Source organism: Pelophylax lessonae (genome assembly GCF_965119305.1).
Source record: "Pelophylax lessonae genome assembly, chromosome: 9".
Classification (NCBI taxonomy): Eukaryota; Metazoa; Chordata; class Amphibia; order Anura; family Ranidae; genus Pelophylax; species Pelophylax lessonae.
In genome coordinates, this window is record NC_138776.1 from 139436557 (window position 1) to 139455682 (window position 19126).

Here is a 19126-nt window from a genome sequence, read left to right on the forward strand (position 1 = left end):
ACATGTCTTTGGTAAAAAATAAAAATAAAATAAAGACAAACTTAATAAGTGTATTTTGATTAGTTTGTGTGAAAGTTATAGTGTCTACAAACTATAATATATACTTTACATTACATATACTGAAATTTGTATTTATTTATTTATTTTATACTTGTAATGGCAATGATCAGCTACTTATAGTGGGACTGTGATAGTGCAGCAGGCAATCTGACACTACCTGTTGCTGGATCGGAACTGACTGACACTTACATCACCAGTGACACTAATAAAGTGATTAGTGCTAAAACTATACACTGTCACTGTACTAATGACACTGGCTGGGAAGGGGTTAACATCTCGGGGTAATCAAGGGGTTAAGTGTGTTCCTAACAAGTGTTAATGTGTGTATTAAGTGAAGCTTTTTACTAAAAAAATTAATTTGTTCCTTCTCCCTGCTTTGCAGGGAGATGAAATAAAAGGACTGTTCCCCCTGTACAGAGACCTATGTTGTTTGTCAACACAGGGCTCTGGGATGTGATTGGACACAGCTAATCAGCAGGTCCCAGCCATTAATCATTGGCCCAGGACCTTCTGACTGTGAATGGACACAGTGGGAGCCAAAAGGAGCGCACACCCTGTACCCAGGAGCACGGAGCGATGTACAGGTAAGTTGCTGTTGCTGTAGGAGCCGCCTGTTCTCTATACAATGCAGGGTGGGTGGTCCTGAAACAGTTAAACTGTGAAGTCTGCAGTGTAGAAAAGCTGATTTTAAATGTGCAGGATCATCAGGATCTTTACTAGTGACAGATTCATTTTCCTTTATCTGTTTTGTTTAGCTGTCATTGCAGTGTAGATTTATTGACCTCAGAACCTATTACAGTTCAGCTACTCAAAAATACATTTTGTATACTTAAAAGAGAAGTTTGCTTTTTTTTTTTTTTTATTATTTATTTATACTTACCTAGATGGATGCTGCATCTATCCGATGCTGCATCTGCGCCCCTAACACTGAGAACCGAGCGACTGAACACCGCCTCTCGCTCCATTCTGACAGCTCTCTGAGCAGGTCTATGCTCTGCCCCCTCCTTGCCCACTGGAGCACTGGGCTGTGGAGGGACAGGGATTGGCTAGTTTAGGCTCTCAGTGGCTCGCTGTGAGGCTGAGCTGGGTGTCAGTCCAGGCACTTGGCGGATCCCGACTTCTATTGTCGTGATGATGCACTGCCTAGGCCGACTTTCGTGATGTTAGCAGAGAACGGACTACAGCCCACTCTCTGATGAAAATGGGTCACAGGAGTGCAAAATGAATTGCACTCCTATGATTGTAGGGAAAACCCCAAAACTTATGGATTTTAGTAACATTTTGACTGTTGAAGCCAGATTGAAAAATATATTTATTTTACAAACATGTAGGTAGAAAGACATGTTGGGAGAGCAATTCAGTTACATTACATTCTGTTGGTTTAAAAACAACTGCTCTATCTAGCTAAGGACTTGTGTTACAATTGATATGTTTTACAAAGGGTGGGACCTATCTATCTAAAGTTTCTTTGAAGTCACGGAGTCTGTGGACAGACGCGCTCTCTTATCTATCACCAAACCTCCGGAAGCACTGAATGCCCATTCTGAAAGCACGCTGGATGCAGGGCAGCCCAATTGCATTGCATACTGGGAAAGTTCTGAACAGTGGTCTCATGACCTAGTAACCCAGTGGATCATCAACTGGAAAGCTCTTCATATCTGTTTTCACCCCTAGATAATCTTCCCCCATATGATACAGATGCTGCCAAAGGGATGTAAAAGCTGACAGCCCTGGGCGCTGAGGATTAAAAAAAAAATTGAAATGCATCACTGGGGCAGCCCCTTCTCCACTGCTCCTCTCTTGACCAACAGGAGCCTCAAAACTATGTTTTCCACGAGACTGTAACCTATCAGAGCCTGGAAAGGTGTTACATAAACTCCTTTTTAAGGTGTCCTCAAGAGACTATATCTTTTGTTCCCTCTGTGGGGACGGGAAGAGTTCTGTGACTTTCCCCTTGTAACGGTGGTCAAGGGGGGTTGCCAAATTATAGTGATCCTTCTCCTTGATGCCACATATTCTCGGATCCTTTTGCAGGCTTTGAAGAATGAGGGAGTCCATGCACCGCAAGTTTGCAGAGGCATGAGAAGCAGACTCCTCTATGTCACTGAGGATTACAGTATCTGGAACTGCCTCCTCCCAGCCACGTACTACTCCCAAGGGTTCTGGGGATGAAAAACCATCTGTTAAGGGTTGATGTATGTCTTGCTCTGCTTCAAAACTACTAGAATCCTCCTCCCTCTCCTCTTGTGTGTTCTGCGGTGCGGCAAGAATGGTGTCTGCATAAAGCTGGCCTTGAGAGGAAAGGAAGTCCTCCTCTTCCTCTGCTCTGCCTCGAGTGCCCTCTCAATAATGCCACGCAGAGTTGTCTCCAGCAGGAACACAACACGGATTGTGTCACTTATGCATGCATTGTCATGGCTCACCATCCTTGTGGCCCCTTCAAATGGTGACAGTACAGTGCATGCATCCTTTATCAGCAGCCATTGGCGTGGGGGAAAAAAAACCGAACTGGCCTGAGCCTATCGTTGTGCCATACTCACACAGGTAGTCACTGACGACCCTCTACTGCATATGCAGCCGCTACAGCATTGCCAAAGTCAAGTCCCACCTGGTGGGCATGTCACAAATCAGGTGGTTTATGGGCAGGTGGAATTCCTACTGAATTTCAGCCAACCAAGCACTGGCTATGTATGACCGCCTGAAATGGCTATAGACTCTTCTGGCCTGCTTTAGAAGCTCTTCCAACCCTGGGTACCTATTTAGGAAACACTGCACCACAAAATTGAGGGCATGTCCCAGGCATGGCACATGTATCAACTTGTTCCTGTCTAAGGGAGGACAGAAAGTTTGTGTCATTATTGAAAAACACCATTTCTGGCTCCAGCTGGGGTGGTGTGAACCATCTTTGGGACTGCCCCTGCAGAGCTGAAATAATCTCTGCTTCGGTGTGGCTCCTGTCCCCTACACAGACCAGCTGTAGTACTGCATGACACCTTTTAGCCTGTATCATTGAATAGCCCCTTGAACGCTTAGTGGGTACTGGTGGTTCATAGGAAAATTCAGCAGAGGAGGGCATGGAGGAGAAGGACGAGGGGGTGGAGCTGACAAATCTCGCGTCATCACCACTAGCTGTATGGAGACCTAGCAGCACAACAAGCTGCAGCACTGTCCTGCATCCTCCCGAGTTGCAAGCTAAGTTACCCAGCGTGCTGTGAACAAAATATATTGTCCCTGACCATGCTTGCTGGACCGTGTGTCAGAAGTAATGTGGACCTTGCGGCTGATTGCCTTGTCTAATGATCCCACAACATTGCCTTCCACACAATGGTACAGAGCTGGAATGCGATTGGGAACCTGCCATTGGGGTACAGCACATTCTGCAAATTCATGAAAGGGGACAGAACCTGCCAGACATTGTAAAGCCAGCAGCTTCGAAAAGCTTGAATTTATATGTTGGGCATGTGGGTGGCAGTGACTGTATTTTTTTTTTTTTTTTTTGCTGTAGCAGATGGGGCAGATGTAGCAGTAATTTTCCTGTTATATTCTACAGCTAGTAGTGTGCTACTGGCAAACGTTCTTCAATGACCTGTGACACCCTCCCCAATACCATCATCCCTGTCAGTGGAGGCAGCTAAAAGGTCATGAGGTATATTGGCGGTAGACTAGAAAGGTGAGGAGTGAGGGGGAGCAGAATTGCATCCCTTTTGTGTGGCTTTCAGGTGCTCTTGCCAATGGGCTGAGTGGTAGAAGGTTAAATGCCTTGTCAAACATGTGGTACCCAAACAGCTGGTGTTTTTGCCACACTTGATCTGCTTGAGGCAAAGTTTGCAAATTGCAGCAGTAACGTAGACCTTGCGGCTGACTGCCTTGTCCAATGATGCCACAACATTGCCTTTCACATGATGGTACAGAGCTGAAATAGCCTTACGTGAAAAGAAATAGCGACTGGGAACCTGCCATTGGGGTACAGCACATTCTGCAAATTCATGAAAGGGGGACAGAACTTGCCAGACATTGTAAAGCCAGCAGCTTCGACAAGCTGGAATTTATATGTTGGGCATGTGGGTGTCAGGGACTGTATTTTCTTTTTTTTGCTGTAGCAGATGGGGCAGAGTAATTTGCCTGTTGTATTCTACAGCTGGTAGTGTGCTACTGGCAAACGTTCTGCAATGACCTGTGACACCCTCCCCAATACCATCATCCCTGTCAGTGGAGGCTGGTAAGAGGTCATGAGGTATATTGGGGATAGACTAGAAAGGTGAGGAGTGAGGGGGAGCAGAATTGCATGTGGTACCCAAACAGCTGGTGTTTTTGCCACACTTGATCTGCTTGAGGCAAAGTTTGCAAATTGCAACAGTGCGATCGGCTGTACATGTGCCAAAAATGGCCCAGACAGCTGAGCTGTGGGAAGTGGGCCAGGAGATAACAGCTCCACAATTTGCTGGAATAGGGTGGCTGCTCTCTTTTCTTCCATGATGACTGCCTCATCGGCTAACGTTCTCGTGCTGACGAAACGCGTCGGGACGTCTGATCGCATCACACCAATCCACGTCATATCCGGCTCCGGGGTGGAACGCAAGCTGGAACGCGGAAGTGCGTTCACCCAGCGTTCGGTATTTATATTGTGATTTATCTGCTCTGACTCAAGAATACCCATTGTAAGTTTTATTCTACCAATAAATATATGTTGTACCGACTTACTTCACCATGGAGCTCTCCTCTTTCATTTATGTATGATATTATTGGAGCTTTACATCTGGTGTATACTTCATGGTGACTGTCTTAAGATCCGGTCCGATGGATACAATGGGAACCAACCAATAACCCTGTCTTATACCTATGAGAAAGGTCCTTACTGACCCCTTATAATTTTGGGGTCCACCATATCTGATAAGAAGCCTGACTCACCGGGTGATCCTGGGATTTGGTGGAGGTGTCTTTCTATTGGAAGAAGCACAAATATAAGATTCTTCAGCTTTTCCATTTATATTGGACTGTTTGTAGTGGTCTATACATATTCCTTTGTTGGGACTAATTTGCCACGTGGTCACGATTTATTTGGCATTTTATTTATATTTATATGTATAGCATATTGTATATGGTTTTGCTTTAAGCACATATTCACTTTGCAAATCACCAGTCATTTGGGTTTTGCACTATTGATGTATTGTTTATTCAATCACAGCACATGGTATTGCACAATTTGTTTTTCCTTATTTTTTAGGTTGAGCGCAGCTATTATATTTCACTATATCATTTTGTCACATTAAACATGCACTAACACACTGCAATATACTGCTGTACATGTGCACCAACACGCCGAAATATACTGCAATAAACGTGCATTAAGGCACTGCAATATACTGCGGTAAACATGCAAGAACACACTAAAATATACTGCATTAAACATGCACTAATGCATTGCAATATATTGTGGTTATCGTTCACCAACGCACTGCAGCATACTGTGTTATACGTAAAGTAACGCACTGAAATATGCTGCAGGAAACCTGCCCTAACAAAATACAATGACACTAAAGTAAAAATGAATGGTCACACTACACTCACACTGCACTATCACTAGATTCATACAAAAGTGACACTAAAGTAAAACTGAATGGTCGCACTACCCTCACGCTGCACTATCACTATATTTACACTAAACTGATATTTTATACTCACAATAGAATCACAATAGCCCACTATAGCACACTAACTTGCTAGTAGAATGAAACAGAGTCCTGTTCTATCTCTCTATACGCCAATATCACATATTACCAATCACCAAGCGAATAAAGAGTCCGTGTTTGGCCCAAACTCATGCTTGGGCCAAACCATTCGCCCTACACAAGCAAGCAATATAGGAGGCCACTAGCATTGGAAAGAGTTAAACAGGCACATGGATGGAGGGGATTGACTTTATAATATGTAAGGGGGCTAGAAAGGGGGAACCCGAGGGTTTTTTTATTCCAAAGAGACCCTGTGCTTAAAGGGTAACTAAAGGGACACAAATCATATTGTAATTGAATGTTATTAAAAATGACCTTTCTTTTTCAATCTGCAGTTGTTGTATTTTCTGAAAATGCAATGCAATATGGCTACCTGGAGCTGTTCTGTACACAGAATGTGTACTGACCACACCCCAGAAAGATAATTTCCTGCTTGTGTGATTGGCTCACCAATTTTCCCAGAAGTCTGCCTAAGATACAAATCAGATATCTGGCATCCCCTGCAACAAAAATGTAATTTTTGGTGAGACACTCCCAATAGGAACACGTCTAAAAGGATGCTGGCCCAGCAACTTCACTCATTAGAGCCCTGCAGCTGCGACAGCTGACAGATAATTAGGAAAACACTCCCATGGGACCCACTCAGCACAGAAGCATAGAGGAACAAACAGTGATTTCTTCAGAATAACAAAAGGTAGGAATCTGCAACAAAGTTTGTTAAAATCCTTGTAATGGACATAGATCACCCAGAGGGGAATGTTTATTGGAATTGTAGGCCACACTCCCGCAATACTGTCTTAAACTACTAAATAATAGCACTGACTCACAGTTTGGCAAGAAAAGGCCGCGGCACACTTTATTGGTTTAATATAATTTAAATCATAAATATTTAACTGTTTGTAAACAACCACTCAAATACCGTAATAACTTTTAGTTGCTCAGTTAAAGAACTTGAGCAACCATAAACCATAAATTACCATTATGAAAATACAATGTCCCCCCTAGGATACCAGGGTGACCCAACCACACAAAGGTGCTTGCGACAAAGGGAGGGAGGGTGGGGAACTTTCCTCTTCTTGCTCTTCGGTGCATAAAGGAAGCACCCCAGACCAGACCAAACTTATATAGCCTCTGCTACACCTGCAGGAACCTTCCTCATGCCCCTATTGGCTGACACCTGCTGCAGAGCACAGGTATAATTTTAACCCCATAAAAGCCTAATCCTGCATAGCTTAACCCCTTTATCTATCTAACCTAATGCTGCTAGGGGTGGCCACAATCCCACACAAGTGGCCACATAATGTGCCCCCTTTTATATTCTCAACAAAAGTGGAGTTACACTTTAAATCTTTAATCTGAAATGCCTCCATTTTCTCCTGATGGAAGCAGGTGATATTTTTCTGCTGAGATGGAGTCTTTGGAGAAATTTCTGAGTATGGCTCTCCTTGCTCCTATTTCCCATGTCTTCAGGAATCATCTGACACTTGAATGCAATGAGGTGTAAATAATGTGCAATGCTAGGTTGCACAGTCTCAATGTAGCCACTAGCTTTCAGGGTCAGAAATCACCTTTCCTTTAGGGATCTTGTTATACACAAAAATATTACTGAATGAGTTGAAAAGGCACGCGTGAAATTGGCAAATGTCTCCTATTTGTTGCTGCAGCTTCAACTACTTTTTACCAGTTCTCTCCTGCTAGAGATGACTGCGCTATGAAGCAAGACAGCAACATCAGACAACAAGTAGAGAAGGAAGTATAATGTAAAACCTCCATTTTCTGATATGTCCTTATGTGCTGCACACAAGGTGTCAATTAATCTTATCAGCTGTTGTGAAAGGGTTTTTTATAAAAACAACTATGTGTTGTGAATTTCCTGTATCTCATCTGTTTCAGGAGCCTTAGCTTGGAAGCATTCCAAAAACTTGTTTCAGATTGGCATGGCTTGGCCCGGGATTTCTACAGAGAGCTTAACAAGGGATTTTCAGCAATTGATATTGGTAAGAAGACAATTGTATGTATTTTAAAAAATGTATTTCTGATAATTACTTAAAATATTATTGGGCAAATTTAAGTGCACTGCCATGCACATATGACTATATGCAATCATTAAGACTAGCATTTTTCAGGTATTCTGGTTAGTTAAAAGAAGCTTTATTGTTATGAATAGAGTAGGGAAAGGTTAAAACTCCTTTTTTTTTTCATATTGTGTTACTTTTTCCTTTCACTTCTGGTCCAGAAGACACAAAAGGGAATAAGAGGAAATGTCTTTCAACTGTGGAAAGTGATTTTGTAAACAGTTGTCACTGCAACAAGTTTACCTTCCTTTCCTGTTCAGGGACAATTCAGGTTATACCCTACCTTTGGCCAATCATGGTTCTGACAGGACATTGTGCTTTGATTGGCCAAAGCATACAGGTCAGGTGCATGCTTTGGCCAATCACAAGCACTTAATGCACTGCGATCACGCAGTGCATTATGGGGCACTCATTGGTGTGTGAACTTCCCGTCGAGCGCCCCAGGTGTTCATGTGTTCAGCAAACACACAAACACCTGATGTTCGAGTCGAACTTACGTTGAACTCGAACATGAAGCCCAACACTAACTGTAAGCTCCACTTTAAAACTAGAGAATCAGCTTGTAGCTTTTAACAGTGCAATCCTCAGTCTATAAGGCATCAGTCTGTCAGGACTCTTTCAAGATTTATCCACTGTTTCTTTCTTTATTGACACTGAAAGTTGTGTTTGTTAAAAGGTGGACTGCCCCTTTTGTTAAGTGTCTTAACTTAACAGAGCATTAACTCTCCTGATGGAGGATGCTTCTGTGGTTAAGGACCCCATAGACAAGTGTTGGATGTCCCTTCTCAAACTCAGTTTTCAATCTGCAGTGCAACCTGTTCTGACAATAAACTTAGTTTGTTAAACATTAGCTAACTGGACAAAAGCTGACTGGACAAAGAACATTATAAGGGTTCACTATGGCAGTAGAGCTCTTGGCATTCCTGGCACTCATGGCTGCAGCCTTGAACTATAATGTGGATGAGATGTTGGAAATCTCCCACTTCATTTCCAGTATGAGTGCCCACCACTTTCCTAAGGGTGGGGGCCATTCAAAATCTTTGCAAACACAGACAACCAGAAGATCAGATGACCTACAAGCTAGAGTTTTACTCTCAGCCCCCTCCCAAATTAATGGCATCCAACCTGCCACCACATGGGTTAACAGATCTCCATACAGACCTGGTGGGTCTTTTTCGAGCAGAGGATCATCTCCCCAGTGCCTGCAGTAGAATGTTTCCAGAGGCTTTACGTCAAACTATTTACCTTCCCTTTGCTGTGGGTTCCCTGCACTTTCTGTTTGTAGTCCTGCCATTTGGCCTGTCTTTTTACCACAGATATTCACTAAATTGCTGCCCCCTGTGTTAGCCTTGCTGCACTCCAAGGGCATCCCCACTGAGGGATATTTAGACAACCTCCTCCTGAGAAAATATCAAGGTGCTAGCAGACGATGTTGCCACAACTGTCGAGGCTTTGAAGAGGTTTAGCTGAGTCCTGGACCTTCAGAAATCAGTACTGGAAACGATTCATCGCTGTTTATATCTGGGTGTTATTCTAGATACAACTCCAGCCAGAGTTTTCCATCCTCAGACATTATGCTCCCAGACTCAAACTCTTCAGTTTTCTCTTGAAGAGTCCTGGGGCTGATGGTAGCCTCCTTTGATGCAGTCCCATTTGCCCAGTTCCATTACAGACTGTTAGGCCTGCCAGAGACACCAACCGCCCCTCCGGTTTCCTGACCAGTAGTCTTGTTATCCCTGTATTAGGTGGAGGAGTGGATAGGGTCCTGCAACTGAAGTATCGGGACCACAAAAAAAGTGCAAGCAAGCAAGCTCAGGGAACAACAGAGAGTATGACTCATGGTTAGGAGCTGTAGGTTAGAAGCCAGGCCCCAAGGGAGCGAAGTCCAGATAAGAGGACGGGAATGAGCCGAGACGAAAACAGGAGACTGGGCAATCCAAAGGGGTGATCCAAAGAGTGGTCCAGAAAAGCCAGGGTCAGTAACAAAACAGAACATAAGCAGCAGTCTAATCAGGAAGCAAAAGCTATGCTAAGGCACCAGCAGAAAGAGGGTATTTATATTTAAATTATTTAATATCCCCCCTGATGACGCGACTTATTGCGAAACATGTAGGGGGAGTCTGCCATCAACCTAACGTCACAAGCCGGAAGAAGCCCGCCGCTGTATAGCAGTTTTAAACTATATTGTTTGCTGTCTGCGCAATGTATCATCTTTGTGGTGAGTGCAATAAATCTTTTTACACAAACCTTCTGGTTTGAAGTAATGCACCATTGGTCCTCTTATTTTTTCTTTTTGGCATCATACACTCTATGGAAGCCCACAGGGATTAAGGTCCATTGCTTCTGGGAGGATTTTGAGATCTGCCAATTGCCCTTCAGTAGGATCTGCCCATGGGAGCTGTTTGTGGCTATCTGGATCACTGTGAGAGCAGTGGTCAATGGGATTTGGTAAGATGCGTATTACTGCATGTGGCGGAGGTGTAGGCTACTCTGATTGCCCACTTGACTTTTCATCTATCTACACCAAGGTACTAACGAACATGGACTGATCTTACATTGTGGACTTTACTTTTATCTTTTATTACCAGCGCTGCATTTTTACTGTTTTATTGTTATCATTTTATGATTGATGCTGGCTGCTTTATTATAGTTGGAAGCGCGTTTTTTTCATTTCTACTATTAATTTTCTTTGTTTGGTATTCAGACAATGATGGAAAAATAACAGCTGCAGATTTAAGAAAAGCCTCCAAATTGGCTGGATTATATTTTACAAACAAAGAGCTTGAAGAAATGCTACAAGTGGCAGATAAAAATGGAGACTGCGCAGTGGACATAAGTGAATTCATTGCCATCATGCTGAAAACCAATTTGTTTTAGTCTACACACAAGCAACCACAGTTCGCATGACTCAGCTTCCTTTTCCTGTCTGCAGACCAGTGTAAGTGGCTCCAGTGGTTTTTTCTTTATGCGGTAACTAAAAAGGACTCCTGAATACCTCCTGCCCAGTTTTGACTACTGTTTTTTTTTTTACATGGTAATCCCACATTAATGAACTTTTAACAACATGCCCCCATTTTTAGAAAGTGTGCTCTCTGCATGAGAATGGTTTTAAATGGAGTTTGTAGTTTCCACAGAATGTTGCTTTTAGTATTTATATGTGTTCGTTTTTTCCATGGCTGTGATAACTGGACATTGCCTGTACATTGCAGTTTGGACACCCACTGACAGCGCTGGTTTTAAACGAATGACTGGGCACCATGCTGAATAGTTCCTGATCATTTGATCATCATGGCAGACAAATATGGTGATCACATGCCAGCTGTCAGGGCAGGCTGCAGTTAAAATAAAAATAGTTAAAAATAAAAAATATAAACTTTTAAGTGTAAATTGTGCATTTTTAAAATAATTTGCCCATTTGTAAGGATATATAAAGCATAAGCAATTGTGAGAAAAAAAAAGCATAAGCAGATAGTTTGTTAAAAATAATGGACAAAATAAAAGCTATATATGTCGTATAAAAATTATTTAGGTAGAAAAATTAGTTATATAATATTAATCAAGCTAACCAACACTTGCTAATATTGATAAAAATATTCCAGTCTAAAAAAATAGAAAACAGTTGTATGAAGTGTTAGTATTTAACTATGATATACTGTTTTGTTTTTACTTTGCATTTGCCTAAAGCCCCGTACACACGTACCGATGGTCGGCATACAAATGTTCCTCTTTTCTCCCCGGGATGTCGGTGTCTGCTGAAAAGTGCAAAGACAGCACAAGGACAGCACAAGAATTTTGTCCGCCGACTGCAGAAGTGATGTCATGTAATGGTTAACTTTCCCTGTGTTTTCTATTTTCTGAGCATGCCCAGTCTTGCAAATCTGCGGTCTGTCGGCCGAATTGTGTACTGACAGGCGAACAATCGTCCGTTCTGGTGTCGGCATACAAAAATTTTCATGTTTGCAAGAAAGACTTTTGTCCGCGGATTGTGCGCAGACATCTGTCGGAGGCACCATACTAACACGCGTACAATCGGCAGATCCTTCGTCCACCGACGTTTGTATGCCGACGATCGGTACGTGTGTACGGGCCTTTAGATGCATTTAATTTTAAAGCTCGTGTTCACATCTGAATGTGACAGCACCACCTGATCTAGTTATAGCTAATTGGGCGTCCAAGCTGAATGTGGTATGATGAATGCTAATAGAGCACAAAGAAAAATTCACCCTTTCATGAACTTGTACAATCCTGTTAAAAAAACTCTTCATTTATACTAAAATTGTTTATAAGAGTTTCCACCCTCAGTGCACCTGCATAGTAAAATACTTACCCTTCACACTCTGGAGATCTTTACTGTGCTGTGTCCCCTGCTGGCCTGGTGTATGTGAATTGGCCATACTTCACTGAATGGCTGTGTCCATCAAAAATAGGGCCCAGCCCTAGGAATGAATGGCTTTTGGACTAAAAATAATTTGTCCTTTAAAGGGTTTGTAATGCTAAATTTTGCCTTGCTGCCAGCCCCTCTTATTTAAGCTCCCACCTGCCACTGTATAACTGTAAGAATACCTTTTTGTGAAGTGTCTTTAGGCTGGTCACATGACTCCCGGCTCTTCTGCTGTTACTATCCAGGGCTACAGCAGGAGGAGCTGAGCTCCTCTGCTGGGAGTCACATGACCGCGGAGATGGCCGCCCGGCTCCTATTTAGAGCCATCGTTTCTTACAAACACTTGTACAGTGCAGGATGGGAGCTTAACCACTTTAAGACTGAGCATATTTTTGACACTTTTTGTTTACAAGTTAAAATCAGTATTTTGTGCTAGAAAACTACTTAGAACCCCCAAACATTATATATATTTTTTTAGCAAAGACTCTGGAGAATAAAATGGCGGTCATTGCAAAATTTTTTGTCACGTGGTATTTGCGCAGCGGTCTTTCAAACGCCATTTTTTTGGGAAAAATTACGAAAAATCACATTTCACTGCATTTAAAAAAAACGAAACAGTAAAGTTAGCCCATTTTTTTTTTTTGTATATTGTGAAAGATGATGTAACACCAAGTAAATAGATACCCAACATGTTACGGTTTAAAATTGCGCACACCCGCGGAATGGCGACAAACTACAGTCAATAAAAATCTCCATATGCGACGTTTTAAAAAATGTTAACGGTTACCAGTTTAGAGTTAGAATGTAGCTCTTTTTTTAAAATGATTGCTCACGCTCTGGCGATCGCGGCGATACCTCACATGTGTAGTTTTAACAGCGTTTTTATTTGCGCGACTTCAGTATATGTTTTCTTTCGTGCGCGAGCTCACTGCGACGGGGGCAGCTAAAATTACTTTTTTTTTCCTATTTATTTTATTTTAACACAGGTTTTTTAAAATAAAAATAAAAATCTGATCACTTTTATTGCTGTCACAAGCAATGTAAACATCCCTTGTGACAGTAATATGCAGTGACAGGTACTCTTTATGGAGGGATCGAGGGTCTAAAAGACACCAAACCCCTCCACTATACTTCCATGTATTCAAAATGCCGAAAACTGCATTTTTGAATACACTCACTTTTTGAAACGGCCGTCTTTAGCAGCCGAGTAACCCGGATGTGACGTCATGGACGCCGCCTCCGGGGTTATGTCATCGGAGACCCCATCGAAGCCGCATCTGGCTTCGATCGGGACTCCATCCTGCGCGGACGCGCCGGCTGGTTGCTCTGGTCTCCCAGTGGGATGGGAGACCCGGGCAGAGCCGCGGAAGGCGGCAGGAGGGGGGGGGGCGTCCCCTCTCGCTCGCCGGGGTAACATTCGAGCGGCTCCTGAGCCGCATCGGTCATTACCGCTGGAAAGCCCACTGCTGGCTCTAAAAAAAGGTATCGGGATGATGCCTTTAGCTAGAGGCATAATTCCGGTACAACCACTTAAAGTCAGCTGACGTAGGCCTACGTCAGTTTGCGTTAAGTGGTTAAAAGAGAGGGGCTGGAAGTGACATTTGACTTTTTTATCAGCTGCAGGAGGAGGGAGCAGAGACACAGACACACCGAGCTGACAGACAGGGAGGGGAGAGCAGAGAGAAGAGCTGTGGATGATAGAGGCACGCAGGCAAACCACGGTAGTCAGGGATCATTAGCCATGATTATCGTAGTCAGCACACAGAGGGGGACACAGGAAGTGGAAGAATCAGCCAGGTTTTTTACAGTTTCCAGAGGGGTAGGTTAAACAGCACATTCACTGTTAACCTGCTATAAGGAAACAGGATCTCTATTTTGTTTAGGGTAAAAAACTCTTTAATCCATTTGTGCAGTTCAAAGGCTTTTGTGTGAATTAAAAGTACCTAATGAGCTTCACCTGAGTCATAAATTACTTTATCTGATGTTTCTGGTACTATTTAATTTATTAAAATGAGTATTTTGGGGAAGTGGTGTCCAGCCGTTATAACACTGGAAAGTATCATCTCAGTAAAATCATATGAAAAAAAATTGTGTCCAGTGGGACTTTAAATATACCTTCACAGAAACGTATAAAAAATATAACAGCTTTATTCGCATATTTAAAAACAGGTTACATAAGGATACACAATGTCTGATTAGATGCCAATTTTACCACAACAGGCAGAGAAAAGACATAAATATAAAATACTCAAAGATTATCTACTGTAGGACAAAGCATTTCGTGGGATGACCGGCTTCCATGGGACCTTGGATCTGACACAGACAGAACAATCATTAAATAATATCAGAAAATACATGTTAGAATATTATTATTGTGACAGTAAATATCTTTCAAAACATCAATGAAAAATATCATATATACACAATCATTTAAAAAACCTATACCCATCTAAGGAAGAGAAAAAATAAATATATATATATATATATATATATATATATATATATATATATATATATATATATACAGTATATATATATATATATATATACAGTATCTCACAAAAGTGAGTACACCCCTCACATTTTTGTAAATATTTTATTATATCTTTTCATATGACAACACTGAAGAAATTACACTTTGCTACAATGTAAAGTAGTGAGTGTACAGCTTGCATAACAGTGTATATTTGCTGTCCCCTCAAAATAACTCAACACACAGCCATTAATGTCTAAACCACTGGCAACAAAAGTGAGTACACCGCTAAGTGAAAATGTCCAAATTGGGTCCAATTAGCCATTTTTACACCCCGGTGTCATGTGATTTGTTAGTGTTACAACGTCTCAAGTGTGAATGGGGAGCAAGTGTGTTAAATTTGGTGTTATCTCTCTCACTCTCTCATACTGGTCACTGGAAGTTCGACAAGGAACCTCATGGCAAAGAGCTCTCTGAGGATCTAAAAAAAAAAGAATTATTGCTCTACATAAAGATGGTCTAGGCTATAAGAAGATTGCCAAGACCCTTTAAAAAGAGTTTCAGCATGGTGGCCAAGACCATACAGCAGTTTAACAGGACAGGTTCCACTTACAACAGGCCTTGCCATGGTCGACCAAAGAAGTTGAGTGCATGTACTCAGCATCATATCCAGAGTTGTCTTTGGAAAATAGACGTATGACTGCTGCCAGCATTGCTGCAGAGGTTGAAGGGGTGGGGGATCAGTCTGTCAGTGCTCAGACCATACATCCCACACTGCATCAAATTGGTCTGCATGGCTATCATCCCAGAACATCTGTGGGGCATCTTCAAATGGAAGGTGGAGGAGTGCAAGGTCTCTGACATCCACCAGCTCCGTGATGTCATCATGGAGGCGTGGAAGAGGACTCCAGTGGCAACCTGTGAAGCTTTGGAGAACTCCATGCCCAAGAGGGTTAGGTCAGTGCCGGAAAATAATGGTGGCCACACAAAATATTGACACTTTGGACCCAATTTGAACATTTTCACTTAGGGGTGTACTCACTTTTGTTGCCAGCGGTTTAGACATTAATGGTGTGTTGAGTTATTTTGAGGGGACAGCAAATTTATACTGTTATACAAGCTGTACACTCACTACTTTACACTGTAGCAAAGTGCAATTTCTTCAGTGTTGTCACATGAAAAGATATAATAAAATATTTACAGAAATGTGAGGGGTGTATTTACTTTGTGAGATACTGTTTTTTTATGTATATATGTGTATATATATATATATATATATATATATACCGTATTTATTGGGGTATAAAAATGGAGGAAAAAGCAACAGTGCGTGTTAGACGCCAATATTAAAAAAAAAAAAAAGGCCAGGAAGCAGCGCCAAGAGCAGAAGGGGGCGGGCCAGGCCGAGGAGAAGGAAGGACGAGCTGTCATAGGAAGTTCCGCCTCCTTGGCCGAGACGTGTGACGTCTACCATAGGCGGGACTTCCTATGACAACGAGCGCTCGTTCTCCCTTCTCCTCGGCCTGGCCCGCCCCCTTCTGCTCTCGGCGCTGTTTCCCGGCCTTTTGAAAAACGAATTTGGATTGTGTCAATGGCGCTTGTGAGCCTGCATTGCTGGAGAGACTGCATTGCTGGAGAGACTGCATTGCTGGAGAGGCTGCATTGCTGGAGAGGCTGCATTGCTGATGAGGTTGCATTGCTGGAGAGGCTGCATTGCTGGAGAGACTGCATTGCTGATGAGGCTGCATTGCTGGAGACTGCATTGCTTATGAGGCTGCATTGCTGGAGACTGCTGATGAGGCTGCATTCATGGGCACTGGTGAGATGTCATTTGATTTAAAAAAACATTTCTGAGTTCAAAGCTGTTTATTTTAAATTTAAGCTTTTTTCCTGAAATTTCTCTCCAAATATTGAGGTGCGTGTTATACGCCGGCGCGTGTTATACGCCGATAAATACGGTATATATGTAAAATCTCTTCCTTCTCAGGGCTTGATCTCTAAACACAAACTAGACATATAGTGTAATATCTACCCCATGTAGTATGTTGGAAAAAACCATGGCCAATGAATTATAGCATATAAGATGTACACAATAATACTCTTATATACACTAAATCAATTTTATATACTTTGGATAAAAGAGGCAAAACTAATGGATCCCAAAGCCCTGGAAATGTCGTGGCCCGGAGGTTAAAAATCCATCTCGCTTCTACTTCTTTCTTCTACTTTTTTTTCCTCTACTGGATTTTATTATCATAATTACAACCCCCATGCTGGAGGATGTACCCTGGCCAGGGCCTGAAATTATAAAGAGTCAGTTTTGTATTTGTGATAAGTAGCAAAGTCTGTGGGAATAGGCTTGTCCATGAGACCACATTAAATGTCAGATATGTGTTCTTTGATGCGTCTTCAAAACTACGCTTGGCTTTCCCTACATAATAGCACCAACAACCACATGTGAGTAAATAAATGACACATACAGTGTCACAGATTGAGCTTGCATGTGCAAGGAATGAGTATGTCATGAGTCCATCTTGTGCTCACTGAACAAGGGTGAGAGGTAGGTTAGTAACTTTAATGGAGAAGAGACAACGCATGTCTCTTCCTTAAAGCTGTTCCTTAAAGCAGAACTTTACCCATAAGAACTTGCTAAAAAATAATTCTTTAGCAAGGAACCTACATTTGACATTAATAATTTCGCTACCAAAATTAGTGTGTGCTGTAAATTCCCTCCAGAATTGTTCCCATTTCTTCTTGCCGGAGGCTGCCATTTTGCTGAAGCCCAGAGCCCCTGAAGAGCAGTAAATCATAAAACGGAACTGAACCCACTAATTTAACATTTTCAAAAAACTGTTACATTCCTGGAATGCCGGGATTGCTAATTGTCACGTTTGTTTGTGTCCTCCACCAAACTGCCAAAGCAACAAATGGCTGGTGTCATAACTGATCACATGTGCAGAGGCAGTTTCCTTGGCTGTAAAGCATAGGAGGGTTTAATTCCGCTTAAAGGCTGTCTTTAACCTCTTTGGTTTTTTTTATCTGCGTCCGCCCTTCCAGTGCTCCTTACCATTAAGACCAGTTATAGGTGGAGACAACTTTTTGCATTATCGTTGATATCTATATTGAGCCAGGCAACGCACTGACACCTTTGCCGCCATTGTGCGATGTGCTGGGTGTTCAGTGTGACCCTGTGCCTTTAAGGAGGGGTCACCTGTCCTCCATCTATCCCATTAGATGCATGTGCTCTCATTGTGCTCTCATTGTAGAGACTCTTTAAATTGTAGAGTTAGGGACTGCAGATATCAGGGTGCCTTGCCGTGGCCTGCAGCTTACGCATGTAATTGCAAATGTGTGCAACCAAACCCCTGTTTTTAACGCATACTGTTAGACAGTTCAATTTGGTTGGTCACTGGCTGGTTGGTAAGTTGTGACTAGAAACCTCTTCATTTTTTTTTGTCAGCAGATCAGCCTCTACAAACTTGGCTGTGCCTAAAAACCGAGAGCAACTGAGCATGTACAGAGCAGGGAGAGACAATGTATTACTGGATTTTAAACAGTATAGGCACTTTTTTAAATGTTTTACATAGCTATATCTGCAAAAGGCAGGACTTAATTTTCTGACTAAAGTTCCACTTTAACAACCAGTTGAAATTTAATACATTCCTTCAAGTGGTTGTAAAGCCACTATATTATATTCATACCATCCCATCTGTTAAATAATGATCTGTGTCCCGGTGTCTATGCTGTAAAAAACTATGCAGATTTCTACCTTATTTCAGAGCATCTCCCGGCGCTCATGTGACTGCTCGGCTCTCTCCTTTCCAAGGCTGAAAACCACAGTAGAAGGGGCCCAGAACTCCCGCTGACGTCAGCTGGTAGGAGGGAAGGAGAGGTGGAGAGAAACTAGCAGCCACGTGAGCGCCGGAAAACGCTCTAAAATAAGGTAGAAATCGGCATAGTGTTTATACATCACAAACACTGAGACACATATTGTTTTATTAACAGATGGGGTAGTATGAATATAAAATAGTTATTTTAGCAGCAGGAAGGGAAGGGGCAGGGAGCAGAGAGTCACTGTCAGTAGCTGACATGCGGGGGAGGATAGAGAAAAGCTGATGATGGCTGCACCTAAACTGACCACAGTGTCAGAGCTTAGCAGCCGTAATATACCGTGCTCAGTTTACAGGGGGGAGGGCAGAACCAAGTAGGTATTTTAGGTTATACAGGGGGCAAAATTACACAGAACAAGCACTGTTCTGCATAACATGCTTTAAATTGGTTGTAAACCCACTTAGTAAAAATCCTACAACCCCCTGGCTTTCATAATACCAGACATCCCAAGTCTCCTGAAAGGGCCGGAAGTCTCCCGGAATTTGGGCTGTGGCTCTCTGACACCTATAAGTGCCAC

At 42.5% G+C, this 19126-nt stretch overlaps 1 protein-coding gene across 1 annotated transcript in view; it reads left to right on the top strand.

Annotated features, from left to right (window-relative positions):
- LOC309563543 (uncharacterized protein) overlaps nt 1–10752 on the top strand; it is a 107117-nt gene extending 96365 nt beyond the window's left edge. Inside the window, exons 4-5 of the mRNA XM_082268003.1 lie at nt 7683–7786; nt 10569–10752. Coding sequence (XP_082124129.1) covers nt 7683–7786; nt 10569–10741 — 277 coding nt within the window. The 3' untranslated portion in view covers nt 10742–10752. The remainder of the gene's footprint in view (nt 1–7682; nt 7787–10568) is intronic.
- Nucleotides 10753–19126: the final 8374 nt, after the last annotated feature.